Source organism: Stegostoma tigrinum, chromosome 32, assembly GCF_030684315.1.
Source record: "Stegostoma tigrinum isolate sSteTig4 chromosome 32, sSteTig4.hap1, whole genome shotgun sequence".
In the NCBI taxonomy this organism is placed as follows: domain Eukaryota; kingdom Metazoa; phylum Chordata; class Chondrichthyes; order Orectolobiformes; family Stegostomatidae; genus Stegostoma; species Stegostoma tigrinum.
In genome coordinates, this window is record NC_081385.1 from 35,772,567 (window position 1) to 35,787,849 (window position 15,283).

Consider the following 15,283-nt stretch of genomic DNA (forward strand, 5'->3'; position numbering starts at 1 on the left):
TAATCTGTTGAAGAGACAATTGTGAAGTGGGAATTTTAATTAACAACTAATTGTTTTGGAATAATTAATTTGCAGAATTTAGAACTTGTTACGCCTCACCAGTAGTGTCAATACAGACTGAATACAACTTTTGAAAGAATATATTAACTATGAACTCAAACTTTTGTCTCCGCCCCCACATTGATGGTAATTCCCAGACGGGAAAGACATAGACAAGCGTGAATTATTTATCTGTGCTCTTCATACGCTTTCAAACATTGCATTACTGGCCACATCGTATGTATACTGAGTCAAGCAAGACCCTGCTAAAAGGTGTCAGCTGCACAAAAGCACAAAGTACTGGAAATGCTAAGCAGCTCTGACAGCACACGTGCAGAGAGAAACAGAATTAATGGTACAAGTTGAATGCAACTCTTCTTCAGAGGTTTTATTGAAGTGGAGGCTGCATTAGAAGGTGCATTAGCGTGGGCAACAAAATCACCTGAGTTACTTCAGAATGGCTCAGTTCTGATTTTCATTCTATTTTCGCAGTCCTGGTTTCAGGCATGACAAGTGGGCGTTGTGTGTTAATAGAGGCCTCTTGCTGAATTCTGATAAGACCAAGGGTTTGTCAGCTTCCAATAAATTACTATCTCTCTCCAATCTTTTGATTCCTGTGTGATGCATGCTGCTTCTCGCTGTTCAATGTTTCCGCACTGCTCCTGATTTGGTCTCCTCACCCATGTTTGAATGGACTACCAGTTCTAATCCAGCCTTTGTTTATTGAGCTGTCTGGAGCTTTCTGGTGCTTTAGATATGACTGCCAAAAGATATGTATCATATCAGCATGAGTAATTCCATGATTTGCCATGAGTGAATGTAAAAGTAATCACCAGGAGAATACTGCTTGGAAAATGTATGGCAAAGGACACTCATTGAATTCCTTTCCTTCACTGCTGTGTTCCTTTAGGGGACACCTCATCTTCACCATGGACGTCCAGTCCCTGTACACCTGCATTCCGCATGGAGATGGCCTCAAGGCCCTCCGCTTCTTCCTGTCCCGCAGGCCCGACCAGGCCCCCTCCACCGACACTCTCATCCGCCTAGCTGAACTCGTCCTCACACTCAACAACTTCTCTTTTGACTCCTCCCACTTCCTACAGACTAAGGGGGTGGCCATGGGCACCCGCATGGGCCCCAGCTATGCCTGCCTCTTTGTAGGTTACGTGGAACAGTCCCTCTTCCGCACCTACACAGGCCCCAAACCCCACCTCTTCCTCCGGTACATTGATGACGGTATCGGCGCTGCCTCTTGCTCCCCAGAGGAGCTCGAACAGTTCATCCACTTCACCAACACCTTCCACCCCAACCTTCAGTTCACCTGGGCCATCTCCAGCACATCCCTCACCTTCCTGGACCTCTCAGTCTCCATCTCAGGCAACCAGCTTGTAACTGATGTCCATTTCAAGCCCACCGACTCCCACAGCTACCTAGAATACACCTCCTCCCACCCACCCTCCTGCAAAAATTCCATCCCCTATTCCCAATTCCTCCGCCTCCGCCGCATCTGCTCCCACGATAAGACATTCCACTCCCGCACATCCCAGATGTCCAAGTTCTTTAAGGACCGCAACTTTCCCCCCACGGTGATCGAGAACGCCCTTGACCGCGTCTCCCACATTTCCCGCGACACATCCCTCACACCCCGCCCCCGCCACAACCGCCCCAAGAGGATCCCCCTCGTTCTCACACACCACCCTACCAACCTCCGGATACAACGCATTATCCTCCGACACTTCCGCCATTTACAATCCGACCCCACCACCCAAGACATTTTTCCATCCCCTCCCCTGTCTGCTTTCCGGAGAGACCACTCTCTCCGTGACTCCCTTGTTCGCTCCACACTGCCCTCCAACCCCACCACACCCGGCACCTTCCCCTGCAACCGCAGGAAATGCTACACTTGTCCCCACACCTCCTCCCTCACCCCCATCCCAGGCCCCAAGATGACATTCCACATTAAGCAGAGGTTCACCTGCACATCTGCCAATGTGGTATACTGCATCCACTGTACCCGGTGCAGCTTCCTCTACATTGGGGAAACCAAGCGGAGGCTTGAGGACCGCTTTGCAGAACACCTCCGCTCAGTTCGCAACAAACAACTGCACCTCCCAGTCGCAAACCATTTCCACTACCCCTCCCATTCTCTTGATGACATGTCCATCATGGGCCTCCTGCACTGCCACAATGATGCCACACTAAGGTTGCAGGAACAGCAACTCATATTCCGCCTGGGAACCCTGCAGCCATATGGTATCAATGTGGACTTCACCAGTTTCAAAATCTCCCCTTCCCCTACTGCATCCCTAAACCAGCCCAGTTCATCCCCTCCCCCCACTGCACCACACAACCAGCCCAGCTCTTCCCCCCCACCCACTGCATCCCAAAACCAGTCCAACCTGTCTCTGCCTCCCTAACCGGTTCTTCCTCTCACCCATCCCTTCCTCCCACCCCAAGCCGCACCCCCAGCTACCTACTAACCTCATCCCACCTCCTTGACCTGTCCGTCTTCCCTGGACTGACCTATCCCCTCCCTACCTCCCCACCTACACTCTCTCCACCTATCTTCTTTACTCTCCATCTTCGGTCCGCCTCCCCCTCTCTCCCTATTTATTCCAGTTCCCTCCCCCCATCCCCCTCTCTGATGAAGGGTCTAGGCCGGAAACGTCAGCTTTTGTGCTCCTGAGATGCTGCTTGGCCTGCTGTGTTCATCCAGCCTCACATTTTATTATCTTGGAATTCTCCAGCATCTGCAGTTCCCATTATCTCTCTTCCTTTAGGGGAGGTTGGTTTGAGGTTGCAGAGGGCTGCTGGGGCAGATGTTGTGAAATGACAATGACAACAAGAAATATTGGAAAGATTCAGCAGGTCAGGGAGAGAGGAAGGGTGTTCAAGTCTCTCAAGAACTTCTGCCTGACCTACTGCATGTTTTTACTTCAAATTTCTAGTAGCTGCGGTGTTTCACCTTTGTTTAAACAGAAGTCAAAGCCCACAGTCACTTGTATCTGAAGGTGCTATGTGAATGGGAGAGCTGATGGACTGTTTAAAGCCAATGATAACTCAGATTCCAGATGTTTATTTTTAGTACTTCCCACACTTGAAACCTCACATCCAAAAACGTATTGCTTGGCATTGAATTTTGCAGACATATCCTATATCTAAATAACACATCACCCCACTATATGTTAATCCATTCGCAGATCCAGAAGTAAATGTTGTGACTGCCGGATGTTGAGTTTTTGTATAACAAGCATCTTTCTATTTTCTGAATCCCACTCAGATCTAGAATGTGGAGATATACCCTTGCTGACACCCAGCAGCAACAAAATGATGTCTCAAGCCCTTAAGGACACATTCAGTGAATTCACAAGGGTACAGCAAAGACTGGGAATTCCAAAAGGTAAACACTACCACTTGCTGCAATTGTGCTTGTCATATACTACTTTCACCTTGGGTATCCTTCAGCTAAATGCTGGTATAACCTGGAGAAATGTAATCTTCATTGTCAGAGAAGCTTACTTCCCTCCTTACTTTGTTACTATTTCATTTTTTTGTACATTTAACCTCAAAAAATGGCACTCAACTTTCTCAAAATTGAACTGCATGAGGAACACTGCACTTTGCAAACTCATCAGGGCCATTTACTAAATAATGCTCAGACATTTCCAAAATAAATGTGCATGAAAATCATTTGAGTGTAGAATGATTCTTGGTTGCACCATTTGTTTAAATTCAGTCCTGTTTGGATTTGACAGTGACGTTTGTTAATTTTGGATTTGGATGAAAAATTTGAGCTAATTATTGGTTCTACATTTCGATTCAGCAATGTGATTCAGTGGAAGGGGGTGAAATTGCATATGGGCTGAAGGTAAATGAAGGAACCAATCATGCTCTGATCCTTTACCATTTCTGACTTCAGTGATATCAGTAGGGAAATGAACTTGCATTTCTCAACATTACACTTTTAAACTTTAGATTTCTTTGCTTCCCTTTCATGCTGGTTGTGACCAATTTTAGGAGATTTATATAAAATTGATCAATCTCCAAAATTAAAACAATAACTAATCAAACTAGCCAGTGGCTACTTTGCATGTATATGAGCCACTTCCACCCACATGTAGACTAGTAAGTACCAACCTTTGGCTGGAGAGTTAGTTTGGAAGGATGTGAGCTACATACTTCCACTTAATTGATAGATCAACTCAGCTTGTTTCGTGTGTCCGCTACTGCAGCTGCTAGGCCTGGAATTAGACACCATCAGGAGACATTTACTCCATAGGATTACTTTGTCCCCAGTCACCCTGTCCAATTGCAACCCCCCAATATTTTTAATAAACGGAAGAACATGAAAATAAAGCACACACTTTTTAAAGAAAAAAAATCTTTTTGGTAGTTTTTATGAATATCATGTAGTAGTGTCCAGAAGTTAAGTGTTAATTCTTGAAACTTCTATGTCAGTCCTGGAAAGTCTGTACCTCTACCCTGAATAGAATCTTTTATGAAACCCTCTAAGCCATGCTGCACCGTGACCCCTCCTATACTTTGAAAATCGTAATGATTGTAATCAGATACAGAAACACCATGCGTTTGTTATGTCTCCCTGCAGACCCACGACAATGGATGGATGAGCATGTGACTCACTGGTTAACCTGGGCTGTGAATGAATTCAGTTTGAAGAATGTAGATTTCCACCAGTTGCGAATGAATGGAGCCACTCTATGTGCCCTGGGCAGGGACAGCTTTCTGGAGTTGGCCCCTGACTTTGTGGGTGACATCCTGTGGGAACATCTTGAGCAACTTCAGAAAGGTAAGCCACAGGCTCATGGCATTGACCTTTCCTTCCTTATTGTTGGATCATGCCCATGAGATATTTAACAGCTTTCTGACTTAAATGCTGGGAGGGTGCAGAATTGTTCTATTGTAGTGTTTTGCATATCAGTTAGATATTTACCTGTTGTACTGGAGACCCTCCACCAACTTGCAGTATCCCTCTAAGGTATTTTGAGTGGTGGCGACCAAATGCTGCAAGTGTGTGTGCGTGCTGGCCATAAAGAGAGTGAGTGCATTGTATTGACACTGATCGAGAAAACCCTTTGTCACAAAACTACACTATTGATGGTGAGGAGTACACAATCTCATGACTATTTTTCCCAGGTCCCATTTTACCTATTAAGTTTCTTAAAAGATAAATCAAGTTATACTTAAGACGGTGTTTGCACATTAAGACTTTGCTGTGTGTTTCTTTTCAAAAAACTAGTAATTTCCCTTTTCATATCTGACTGCTGCACTGACCGCAGGATGGTAGAAGCGTACCCTGTTCTGATGACAAACAGTGCACTCAGTCTGCCTGGTGATATTCAGAAAGAGACTACTGTATATGTGAAACTGGTCTTGCTTAGGGAGCAGTAATATTCTTAAAAGTTTGACAAAGAACGTATTATTGATTTGAGTGGTTAATTTGTCTCACTGTAAACATGAAACATGTACAGACATGTATGCACGTACGGACACATATTCACATACATACACGCATACATACACACATATATGCACACACCTGTTTAAACAGACATATATGCACACACATGCATGAACTTGCCATTAATGAAGCTGGGAGTGATGCAGATATCAGTAATGAGATTTGATTTGATGTGTTTAATGGTGCAGCTTCTAATATTTGAAGGTTTTGTGATAGTGTTGGAAAGTAAGGATTATTTTAAAGTCATAGAGGTTTACAACACAGAAAAGGCCCTTCAGACCATTGTGTCTGCCAGTCAAAAACAACCACCTAATTTTGTCCAGGGTTTGGCTCATAGCCTTGTATGTCTTGGTGTTTTGTTGTATTCTTTCATGGGAAGTGAGTGTAGGTATTTTTTGCCAATCCTAATTGTCCTCGAAAGTTGTTGAGGATGTGACTTTTTGAACGGCTGCATTCCATCTTATATAACAGGTTCTATAAAGATCATGTGAAAGCACTTTCGGGATGCTGGTCTTAATGTAACCTCACCTAGTCTTTCACACTTCTGTATACTTTTACCACATTGTCTTGACTGGGATGTAGCTCACTCCAGTCTTCAGCCTTGCTGAAGATCCAATATGAGGGTGATTGGAGAATGTGAACTCAGTTCGTAGCAGAGTGTGCCTCAGCTAGGAAGTGCCCCTGACTCATCATGTGTGCGTCAGAAATGCATCTTTAATGCAAAGTATGTCATGTAGTGCATCACAGATAAGCAAAGGGAAAACAATCAGTACCAAATTTAAATTGATAATCTCACTCACCAGGCAGAAGGTGGCTGATATGGCACTTGAGCAACAAAGTGGAGCACTCAGAATTTGCACAATTGAAGAGCGAGCTTTACTCTGTATCTAACCCTGTGCTGTCCCTGTCCTGGAAGTGTCTGAGGGGATAGTGTAATGGGAGATTTCCTTTGCATTAAGCCAAGTTGTATATGACTGAGAGATTACATGTCTACATTGCAGAGTGTCCTATTATGCATCTCAAGCATCTTCAAGACAGTCTCAAATTGATTACTGTGTAAAGAGGCTGTTTTTTAAAGAATGTTGTTTGCTGATTGTTGAATTTCATTTCTGTCAGAATGCCAAGAAGACATCAAGCCCTACGTGGTAAACGGCGTGGTTTCCAGTTACTCTGAAAACAGCCTCTTTTCAACCTATCCCTTGGGTAAGTTAGAGCTTAACCTCTGGAAGAGTTAGACCAGGGTCAGTAGCACCAGGAATGAATGAACTGCCCCAGGGATACAAGACTTCCTCCCGTCATATTGAGTCCAGACTTAGACATGGGGTGCTTGCAGTGTCATTCAGGAGTGGTATGAATTGTGAGCAGTGTGCATTAGAACTGGTACAAATTTGGACCAGTGAGAATCAAGAATCTACTTTGATGTGAGGACCATTCTTTGAAGATACCAATTCTCCTCCCAGCTTGCAATTTTGATTCTACTTCTTAGAAACTGTTTGTTTCACTACTGTGCATTAATTTCAGTCTTCCTCCTGACAGGGTACGGCAGTGAACATGCACAGTGTGTTCCTCCATCTGAATACTCCGACCCAGGATTTATTACAGAGTCCTACCAAACCCTTCATCCTATCAGCTCAGAGGAACTGCTGTCTCTAAAGTATGAACCGGATTATCAGGCTGTGATCACTCGCGATGCTCCTGTGGAGTCACTGCAGGCCGAGTATTATCTCAAACAGGAAGTGGTGTCTCCTGACAACATGTGCGTGGGCCGCATTAGCCGAGGTATGTTGTTAATATGGGGCTGGGTAGCGAGGTTCCAGGTGACCAGAAGTGCAGTAGTGACCTATGGCTAATACTTTGGAACTGCAATGTCTTCGAGGAGAGGCTGAATTTAGTCAGAGTTGCTGACTGTCTAGAATTATCCTGCAATCTTCACGACGTGACGTTTCATATTTTGACCACAGCTGAGTGCAAGGCCTCTGAGAAAAAGAATTATTATAGAACCAGAAAACAAAAATGATTTCCCTTCCTTTGACACTTCCCACTTCCATTTATAAACTTGAATTCATCTGTCTGCAACCTTCATAAGACATTTGAGTCTGAGGTGATTTTCCAACCTCATATGAAAACTGCAGATGCTGGAAATCTAAAACTGAAGAAGAGTCACTGGAATCTCAACATTTATAAATCTGCTTCTCTCTCCACAGATACTGCCAGATCCGCCAATTTCCAGCATTTTCTGTGTCTTTTCCAGCCTCTTATTCCATCTTTCCACCTCTGTAACATTGCTTGACTTTACTCTTATCTCGGTTTGTCTGCTGCTGAAATCCTCATGAATGATTTTGTTACATCTAGACCTGACTGTTCCCACACATCCCTGTTTGGTCTTCCACATTTCTGCGCTGTAATCTTGAAGTCGCTCTTAACATATGAGGAATGCTTGAGGACTCCGGGTCTATACTTGATGACGTTCAGAAGGATTGGGGGGGGATCTAATTGAAACTTGCTGCAAACTGAATGGACAAAGTGGATGTTGAGAAGATGCTCCCATTGGTAGGAGAAACTAGGACCCGAGGGCATAGCCTTAGAGTAAAGGGTCGATCGTTTAGATCAGAGATGAGGAGAAAATTCTTCAGCCAGAGGGTGGTGAATCTACGGAACTCACTGCCACAGAAGGCCGTGGAGGCCAGGCCATTGAACATATTTAAGATGGAGATAGATAAGTTCTTGATTGTCAGAGGGATCAAGGGCCACAGAGTGAAAGCGGGAGAATAAGTTTTTTTTTCAAGCCCTTCAGCCACGTTTGCATGGCAAAGCAGACTTGATGGGCTGAATGGCCTAATTTTTGCTCCTATGTCTTATGGTCTTCTCTGCTGCCCCTATCTTGACTCACAACAGGTTCCATTTCCTTATGTAACTCACTGTTTTCTTTCCCCTTTAGGACACTTTTATTCAAGACTACCTCTTTGATCAAGCTTCTGGTCACCTTACCTAATATCTCCTTTTACGGCTCATTGTCACACATTTTATAATCCTCCTTTGATAAATGTTCCATTATGCTAAAAACACTGGTTGCCACCCAGGTTGACAAGGCTGTTAAGAAGGCATACAGTGTTTTAGCTTTTATTAATAGAGGGATCGAGTTCCGGAACCAAGAGGCTATGCTGCAGCTGTACAAAACTTTGGTGCGGCCGCACTTGGAGTATTGCATACAGTTCTGGTCACCACATTATAAGAAGGATGTGGAAGCTTTGGAAAGACTGCAGAGGACATTTACTAGGATGTTGCCTGGTATGGAGGGAAGGTCTTACGAGGAAAGGCTGAGGGACTTGAGGCTGTTTTCATTAGAGAGAAGAAGGTTGAGAGGTGACTTAATTGAGACATATAAAATAATCAGAGGGTTAGATAGGGTGGATAGGGAGAGCCTTTTTCCCAGGATGGTAACGGCAAGCACTAGGGGGCATAGCTTTAAATTGAGGGGTGAAAGATATAGGACAGATGTCAGAGGTAGTTTCTTTACTCAGAGAGTAGTAAGGAAATGGAACGCTTTGCCTGCAACGGTAGTAGATTCGCCAACTTTAAGTACATTTAAGTCATCATTGGACAAGCGTATGGACGTACATGGAATAGTGTAGATTAGATGGGCTTCAGATTGGTATGACATGTCGGCACAACATCGAGGGCCGAAGGGCCTGTACTGTGCTGTAATGTTCTATGCTCTATGTTCTATGTAAAATCTAATGTTTTGTTGAATGATATTAGCATTTAAAGAATAAAGCTGTTTTAATATTCAGAGTCACAGAATGAAAGAATTGCAATATGGCAGAAGGAGGCCATTCAGCCTGTTATATCAGCCCTGGCTCATCCAATGAACGCCTTTACCTAGTTCCAATCCCTTGGTCTTTCTCCTATACCCTTGATGTTACTTTTATCCAAATAATCCACCAATTACCTTTTGAATGCTTCAATTAAACCTGCCTCCATCACATTTCCTGACAGTGCATGCCACACCATAATTACTCACTGAGTGAAAATGATTTTCTTACACTATTGCCTTCCTTCTTTTGCAGGATCAGTGTCAATCAATACCCTTCTATTCCTGTTCATTTTACAAGCGGGAGCATTTTCTCCCAATCTAATCTTCTCTTAGCCTACTTCTGTCCAAGGTCAATAGTCCAGACTTCTTCAATCTCTCCTCATAACCCAAGCTCCTCATTGCTGAAACCATTCTTGTAAATCGCTTCTCTATTGACTCCAATGCATTTCCAATAATGTGACACCCGTAACTGTACACAGCTGACGTTTAACAGGTGTCTTGTATAGTTCAGCATCACCTCCTTGCTTTGTACTCCACGCCCCCTATTAATAAAGCCAAGGATATTGTGTAATTTACTTTATTACTCTCTCTGTCTATCCTGCCACTTTCAATGATCTGTGTACACAAAAATATCCAATCTCCTCTGCTCCTGCACCCTCTTCAGAATTCTTCTTTATAGTGTCTTTCAAGTCACTAAAAGTCAAGGCTGTTCTATGTGGGTGGTCACGTGGTATATCCCTCAGGAAGATATCCAGCCAGAACTGTCATATGCTAGCTATGGGATATCCCTAGACTTGCTTGTTAAATGGATTAAGTTTGGAATTGATGTTTGCTGCTAAAATTCAGTAATCTCTGTGAATAACTTGTTGAAAAGATGACCCAGATTAATGGAAGCTGTAAAACAGTGAGAGGCTGAGGCAGTAAGGCAAACGGAGACTGGCTGTGGAAATTAGTACCTTGATAATACTTGGGTGTGACACTGTGCTCTGTGACTAATTCTTACTTGCAACAGGATTGTTCCTGTGATACTAGAGAGTGATACCAATCTCAAAAGGCTTGTGCCGGGCTACATTTGTCATTTTTGCTGATCAGCATGTCTTTTTCTTGCCACTTCAGGTTTTTTTCTCTTGAGTTGAAAGCCTGTGCTGACAACTGGGAACAATTATAGCTGAAAGCAGACAGAAGCTGCAGCAAGCTGGTGGAGAATAGGTGTTTAGTTCCAACTGGATACTTTGGAGTTGTTATCAGGGACTGTGAAGGAACGTGTCAACTGACTCCAGTGTAACAGCTGAGACTTTGAGCCTGAAGATGAGATGAATAATTGCTGTGGTGACTATTCCTGCAGAACAAGTCACGACTGGAAACATTGACTTCATGGAGCCGTGCCAAAAAAACTGACTGCTTTTAAAGTCATTGTATATAGAGATTATCTGGGACCAACCGTATCCTGATGAATACTTCACTGTGTTTAAAATAGGAAGAGCAGTAAACCATTAAACCCCTTAAAGCTTGTTACAACATTTGATTTATATGAATCGAGCTGCCTTGCTTCTGTAACCCTGAATTCCCCACATCTAATGGTAAAAGATTGTTAATCCCCGGTGAAAAACTCTCAACTCACCTTCTACTTGTCAACTTTTGGACGGAGCATTAGTTCCAAATTTCCACAATCGTTTCTGTGAAGGAAGTGCTTCCTGATACCCTGGATTTTATTCGCCGCCACCGGTTCTGCTTTTCAATTGGGCTTCCCATTGTCCCAACCCAAAGAAAACTTTGCTGAAGCTCTGCATTATTCTATTGCTAATGATTTTAAAATGCCTGTGAGTTACCAGTTCACTGGCCAGCAAACAGTTTTCTTTTTCTAATTCATCTTATCGAAATTTCCTAATTATGTGAACACTGCAGACAGATTGTGCAGGTTAGGTAGATTGGCCATGCTAAATTATGCATTGTGTTCAGGGCTGTGTAGATGAGGTGGGTAAGAGGGAGGTGGGTCTGAGTAGGATGCTCTGAGGGTCAATGTGGACTTTTTGGGCCAAAGGACCTGTTCTATGAATCTCCTTACGTTGTCGTCAAAAGAGGCGCAGTTTTTGCAGTTCTCTTCTCGTACAAAAACTTTTCATTGTAATATCTTTGGGATGAACCTGTTCTGTACCATAACTATGACATTTGCCCAAATATAGAGTACCATACGAGCTGCCAACTCAATCAAGCAAAAACCTGACATATAGGTTCACAGGATGTGTTATCAACACAGCTGTGACCTGCATGTATGGTGCAACTTTCAGTTTAAGTTCACGATTTCCAACTCCCCAATTTAAACCAGTGTGAAAACCTACATCGCGGGGGAAATCCTCTTCAATCTAAAATCTTTGTTTTCAGTTGGAAGATGAGATTTGCATTTGCAGATGCTCAAACTGCCTGTTGACCTCTCGCTCCCTTGTTTTACCCCTCAGGTAAACTCGGTGGCCAAGATTCCTTTGAGAGTGTTGATAGTTTTGACAGTTGTGACCGCTTAACTCAGTCCTGGAGCAGCCAATCCTCATTCAACAGCCTTCAGCGAGTGCCCTCCTACGATGGCTTCGACTCTGAGGATTACTCCAGCAATCTTCCCAATCACAAGCCCAAAGGGACATTCAAAGATTACGTGCGAGATCGAACTGACCTAAATAAAGACAAGCCAGTGATTCCTGCTGCTGCTCTGGCAGGATACACAGGTAGGTTCTGCCTTTTATCACCACGGGCTTGTACACTGGCGGCAGTTAAGAAAACAAACCCAAATCTGGATAGTTCGATCAATTTAGAAGCATCTTGTTTGAGATGACGGTTCAGAAAACACTCCTGCTTTATGTTTGCAAAGTGGAAGTCGATGCCTATTTGTCACAAATTCACAAATAAAATGCGTGCCTTCACATAGCATATTTCACATCCTTAAGACACACCTAAACATTTGTGAAGTGAATCACTTTTGAGATTAGGGTGCGCAGTAGTCAATTTGTGCACAATAATTTCCCACAATCAGCAATGAGGTCATGAATGTATCAGAGTGTTTCAGGGTGTTGGTTGAAGCTTAGAAATTGGTCAGAATTCCCTTGCATTTCTTCCAATAATAATACCTTTAAGGGAAGATGGTTTTGTGTTACATTCAAGAGATGGTACCTCCATTAGTGTAGCGCTCTCTCAGTGCTGCATTGAAGGGTTGGTCAGTCTTGACATTGAGCTCAAGTCTCTGGAATGGGACTTCAAATCTGTGATTCAGAGGCAACAGAACTACCAGTGAGCCAATGCCAGCATTTGTAGAGTTGAGGAACTTTTCTTTTTATTCATTTATAGGATGAGGGCGTCGCTGGCCAGGACAGCATTTATTACCCATTCCTAATTTGCCCAGAGGACAGCTAAGAGTCAGCCACATTGCTGTCGGTCTGGAGTCACATAAAGACCAGACCAGGTATAGAGGACCGATTTCCTTCTCTAAAGCACATTAGTGATCCAGATGGGTTTTCTTGACAATTGGCAATGGGCTCATGGTTACTTTTATTCTCTTAATTCCAGACTTTTTTTTTACTGAATTCAAATTCACTAGCTGCCATTTTGGGATTCAAACCCTGCTCCCCAGGCATCTTATCTGGGTCTCTGGATTAACAGTCCAGTGATAATAACTCAAGGCCGTTGCATCCCTGATCGGGGAACAGAATTAAAAAGAAATCTGAGGTTAGTTTCTACAGGAAATTGGACAGAGTATTGATAATCCAGACATCAGGCTCGGGGTGAGTCTATAACCTCTCAACTTTGGGTGTTGTTGAAAAAAAGACATGCCATCTGTTTGCCACTGGCTAAACCAGCATTTATTGCCTGGCCCTATTTGTCCAGAGGCAGTGTGTCTTGAGTCACATGTAGGCCAGACCAAAAAGGACACTAGTGAACCAGGTGGGTTTTTAAAACATTTTAGTGGTTCCATGGCTCTATCCACACATTAGATTGCAGATTTTATCAAATTCCAGATCAGCGTTAAGGCAAGATCAGTTGGGGAATGAAGTTTTTCAATCCTGTGTCTAGCTGACTAGCCTGACAGCTTTGTGTGAGTAATAAGAACCTTCTCTAATTTTGCTAACATTATCTAACAAAGCTATATTGGGATTTGACCAAGGTGTGTATGGGGAGGTTCCACTGTGTGGGAGACAAACGACAAACACTTGTTAATTCACCCAGCCTATGTCTGCCAAGAATTGGGAAGCCTGTACTTGAGCTGAATCCTCACTTGGGCTGGAGGCAAAAGTGGCAATAGCAAATTAATTCAAAGTGCTGGGAAAGTGTTTCCTTAAGTGGATCATCAGATCCAATTTACATTATAGTTGAATCTTTGACTGCCATTGATGGCAACACCATTTTAAAATTCATTCTCTGTACCACTGGCAATCCCTAGTTGCTCTGAGAAAGGAGTAGTGGTGTGTCTGCTTCTTGAGCCACTTGGCAAGTGGTTTCATACAGCTGTGGCTTTCTAGGCCACTTCAAAGCCCGGTTTAGCATCAACCACATGAGTGTGCAACTGGAGTCATACATAAGTTGGGTATCCGTCCCAAAATAATGTTAATAAACAATTGAGTATTTAGGAGAATCCAATAACGTTATATGCAATTTTACTTTTACCCATACGTTTTCAAAACAATTTTTGAAATGACAATGGTGGGACTTGAGTTTTCCTTTTTAGGATAACTGGTCAAATAATGCGACCTCTTTCCTGTTGCTATAAAGCATCCTCAAAATAGCATGCAACTGCAAACTAAACCATCCATTTAGAAATAATACATATTAGTTAATGTGTGGCTTGCAATTGGTTCGTCCCTTGTCTTGAAAAATTCTTGAGCTGATTATTTTGAACAGCAAGGTGTTTTCTCCTTTTAACTCTCCTGATTTAACAATTTAACTTTTACCTGGGGCTCTGAAACATGCTATGCAATTCTTTTGAACGTTTGAAGTTGAATGTTGAAGCAAATGTTGAAGATTTAATGTACATCTAGGCTCTTGGTAATAACTGCTTGTTATTGATCTTCCGTGGCTAGCGCCATGGTGAGGAGAGATGAGAGATGAGAGATGAGGAGAGAGCAGAGATCGAGCTGGGACCCTGTGTGGCTCCAAGTACCAAAGACTACTATGACATTTTGACTTGGATTTTCCCAGTCTAGTTTAGCACATTACAAATTTTAATACTTTAGCAAACGTATTGCAAAGAAACAATTAAAACAAAGTTTATTTCTGCTCCTTAGGTTGCCATGGAAACCTCAATCCTTTGGTAGAAATAGGTCAGCTTGTGGGGACTGATAAAATCACACTGATAAAGTGTTTTTTTTAAATAAGAAAGTGAAAGACACAGAATTGCAATTGGCTTTGGAAATTGCCTCACGCTGAGCCTTTACTCTAAGTGAGGTGTTCAGCAACGGTTTAATGCTTATATTTACCTGTTTTTCTTACTTTTCCTATTCACTGAACATGTCTGCAGGTTCCATCTCAGTTTACTCATTTTCTGATTGAGAACATATTTCATGTTCAAGGACATACACAGGATCAGTTATCACCTTGTTCCTAATGTTGAGTGAGCTGTGATGAGGAGCAACCTGATGAATAGCTCTGGCTGTAAGAAGCCTGAGTTTAATAAAGCTAGGACATTGTTAACTAATGCATTGTTCCTGACCTTCAGTTCTATCCTCACTGATCGTAAATTAGCAATCACACTCAAGACACCAAAAGATGGTTGCTGTTGGGCAAGGTGATATTACACTGGTACTATAGTGTGAGTGATAATGGGAACTGCAGATGCTGGAGAATCCAAGATAATAAAATGTGAGGCTGGATGAACACAGCCGGCCCAGCAGCATCTCAGGAGCACAAAAGCAGACGTTTCGGGCCTAGACACTTCATCAGAGAGGGGGATGGGATGAGGGTTCTGGAATAAA

At 43.1% G+C, this 15,283-nt stretch overlaps 1 protein-coding gene across 3 annotated transcripts in view; it reads left to right on the forward strand.

Moving 5' to 3' along the window:
• ets1 (v-ets avian erythroblastosis virus E26 oncogene homolog 1) overlaps nt 1–15,283 on the forward strand; it is an 85,889-nt gene that overhangs the window by 49,864 nt on the left and 20,742 nt on the right. For all 3 annotated transcript variants that reach the window (XM_048562172.2, XM_048562173.2, XM_048562174.2), the window contains 5 exons: nt 3,320–3,439; nt 4,646–4,846; nt 6,635–6,721; nt 7,055–7,297; nt 11,789–12,049. In XM_048562172.2, coding sequence (XP_048418129.1) covers nt 3,320–3,439; nt 4,646–4,846; nt 6,635–6,721; nt 7,055–7,297; nt 11,789–12,049 — 912 coding nt within the window. The remainder of the gene's footprint in view (nt 1–3,319; nt 3,440–4,645; nt 4,847–6,634; nt 6,722–7,054; nt 7,298–11,788; nt 12,050–15,283) is intronic.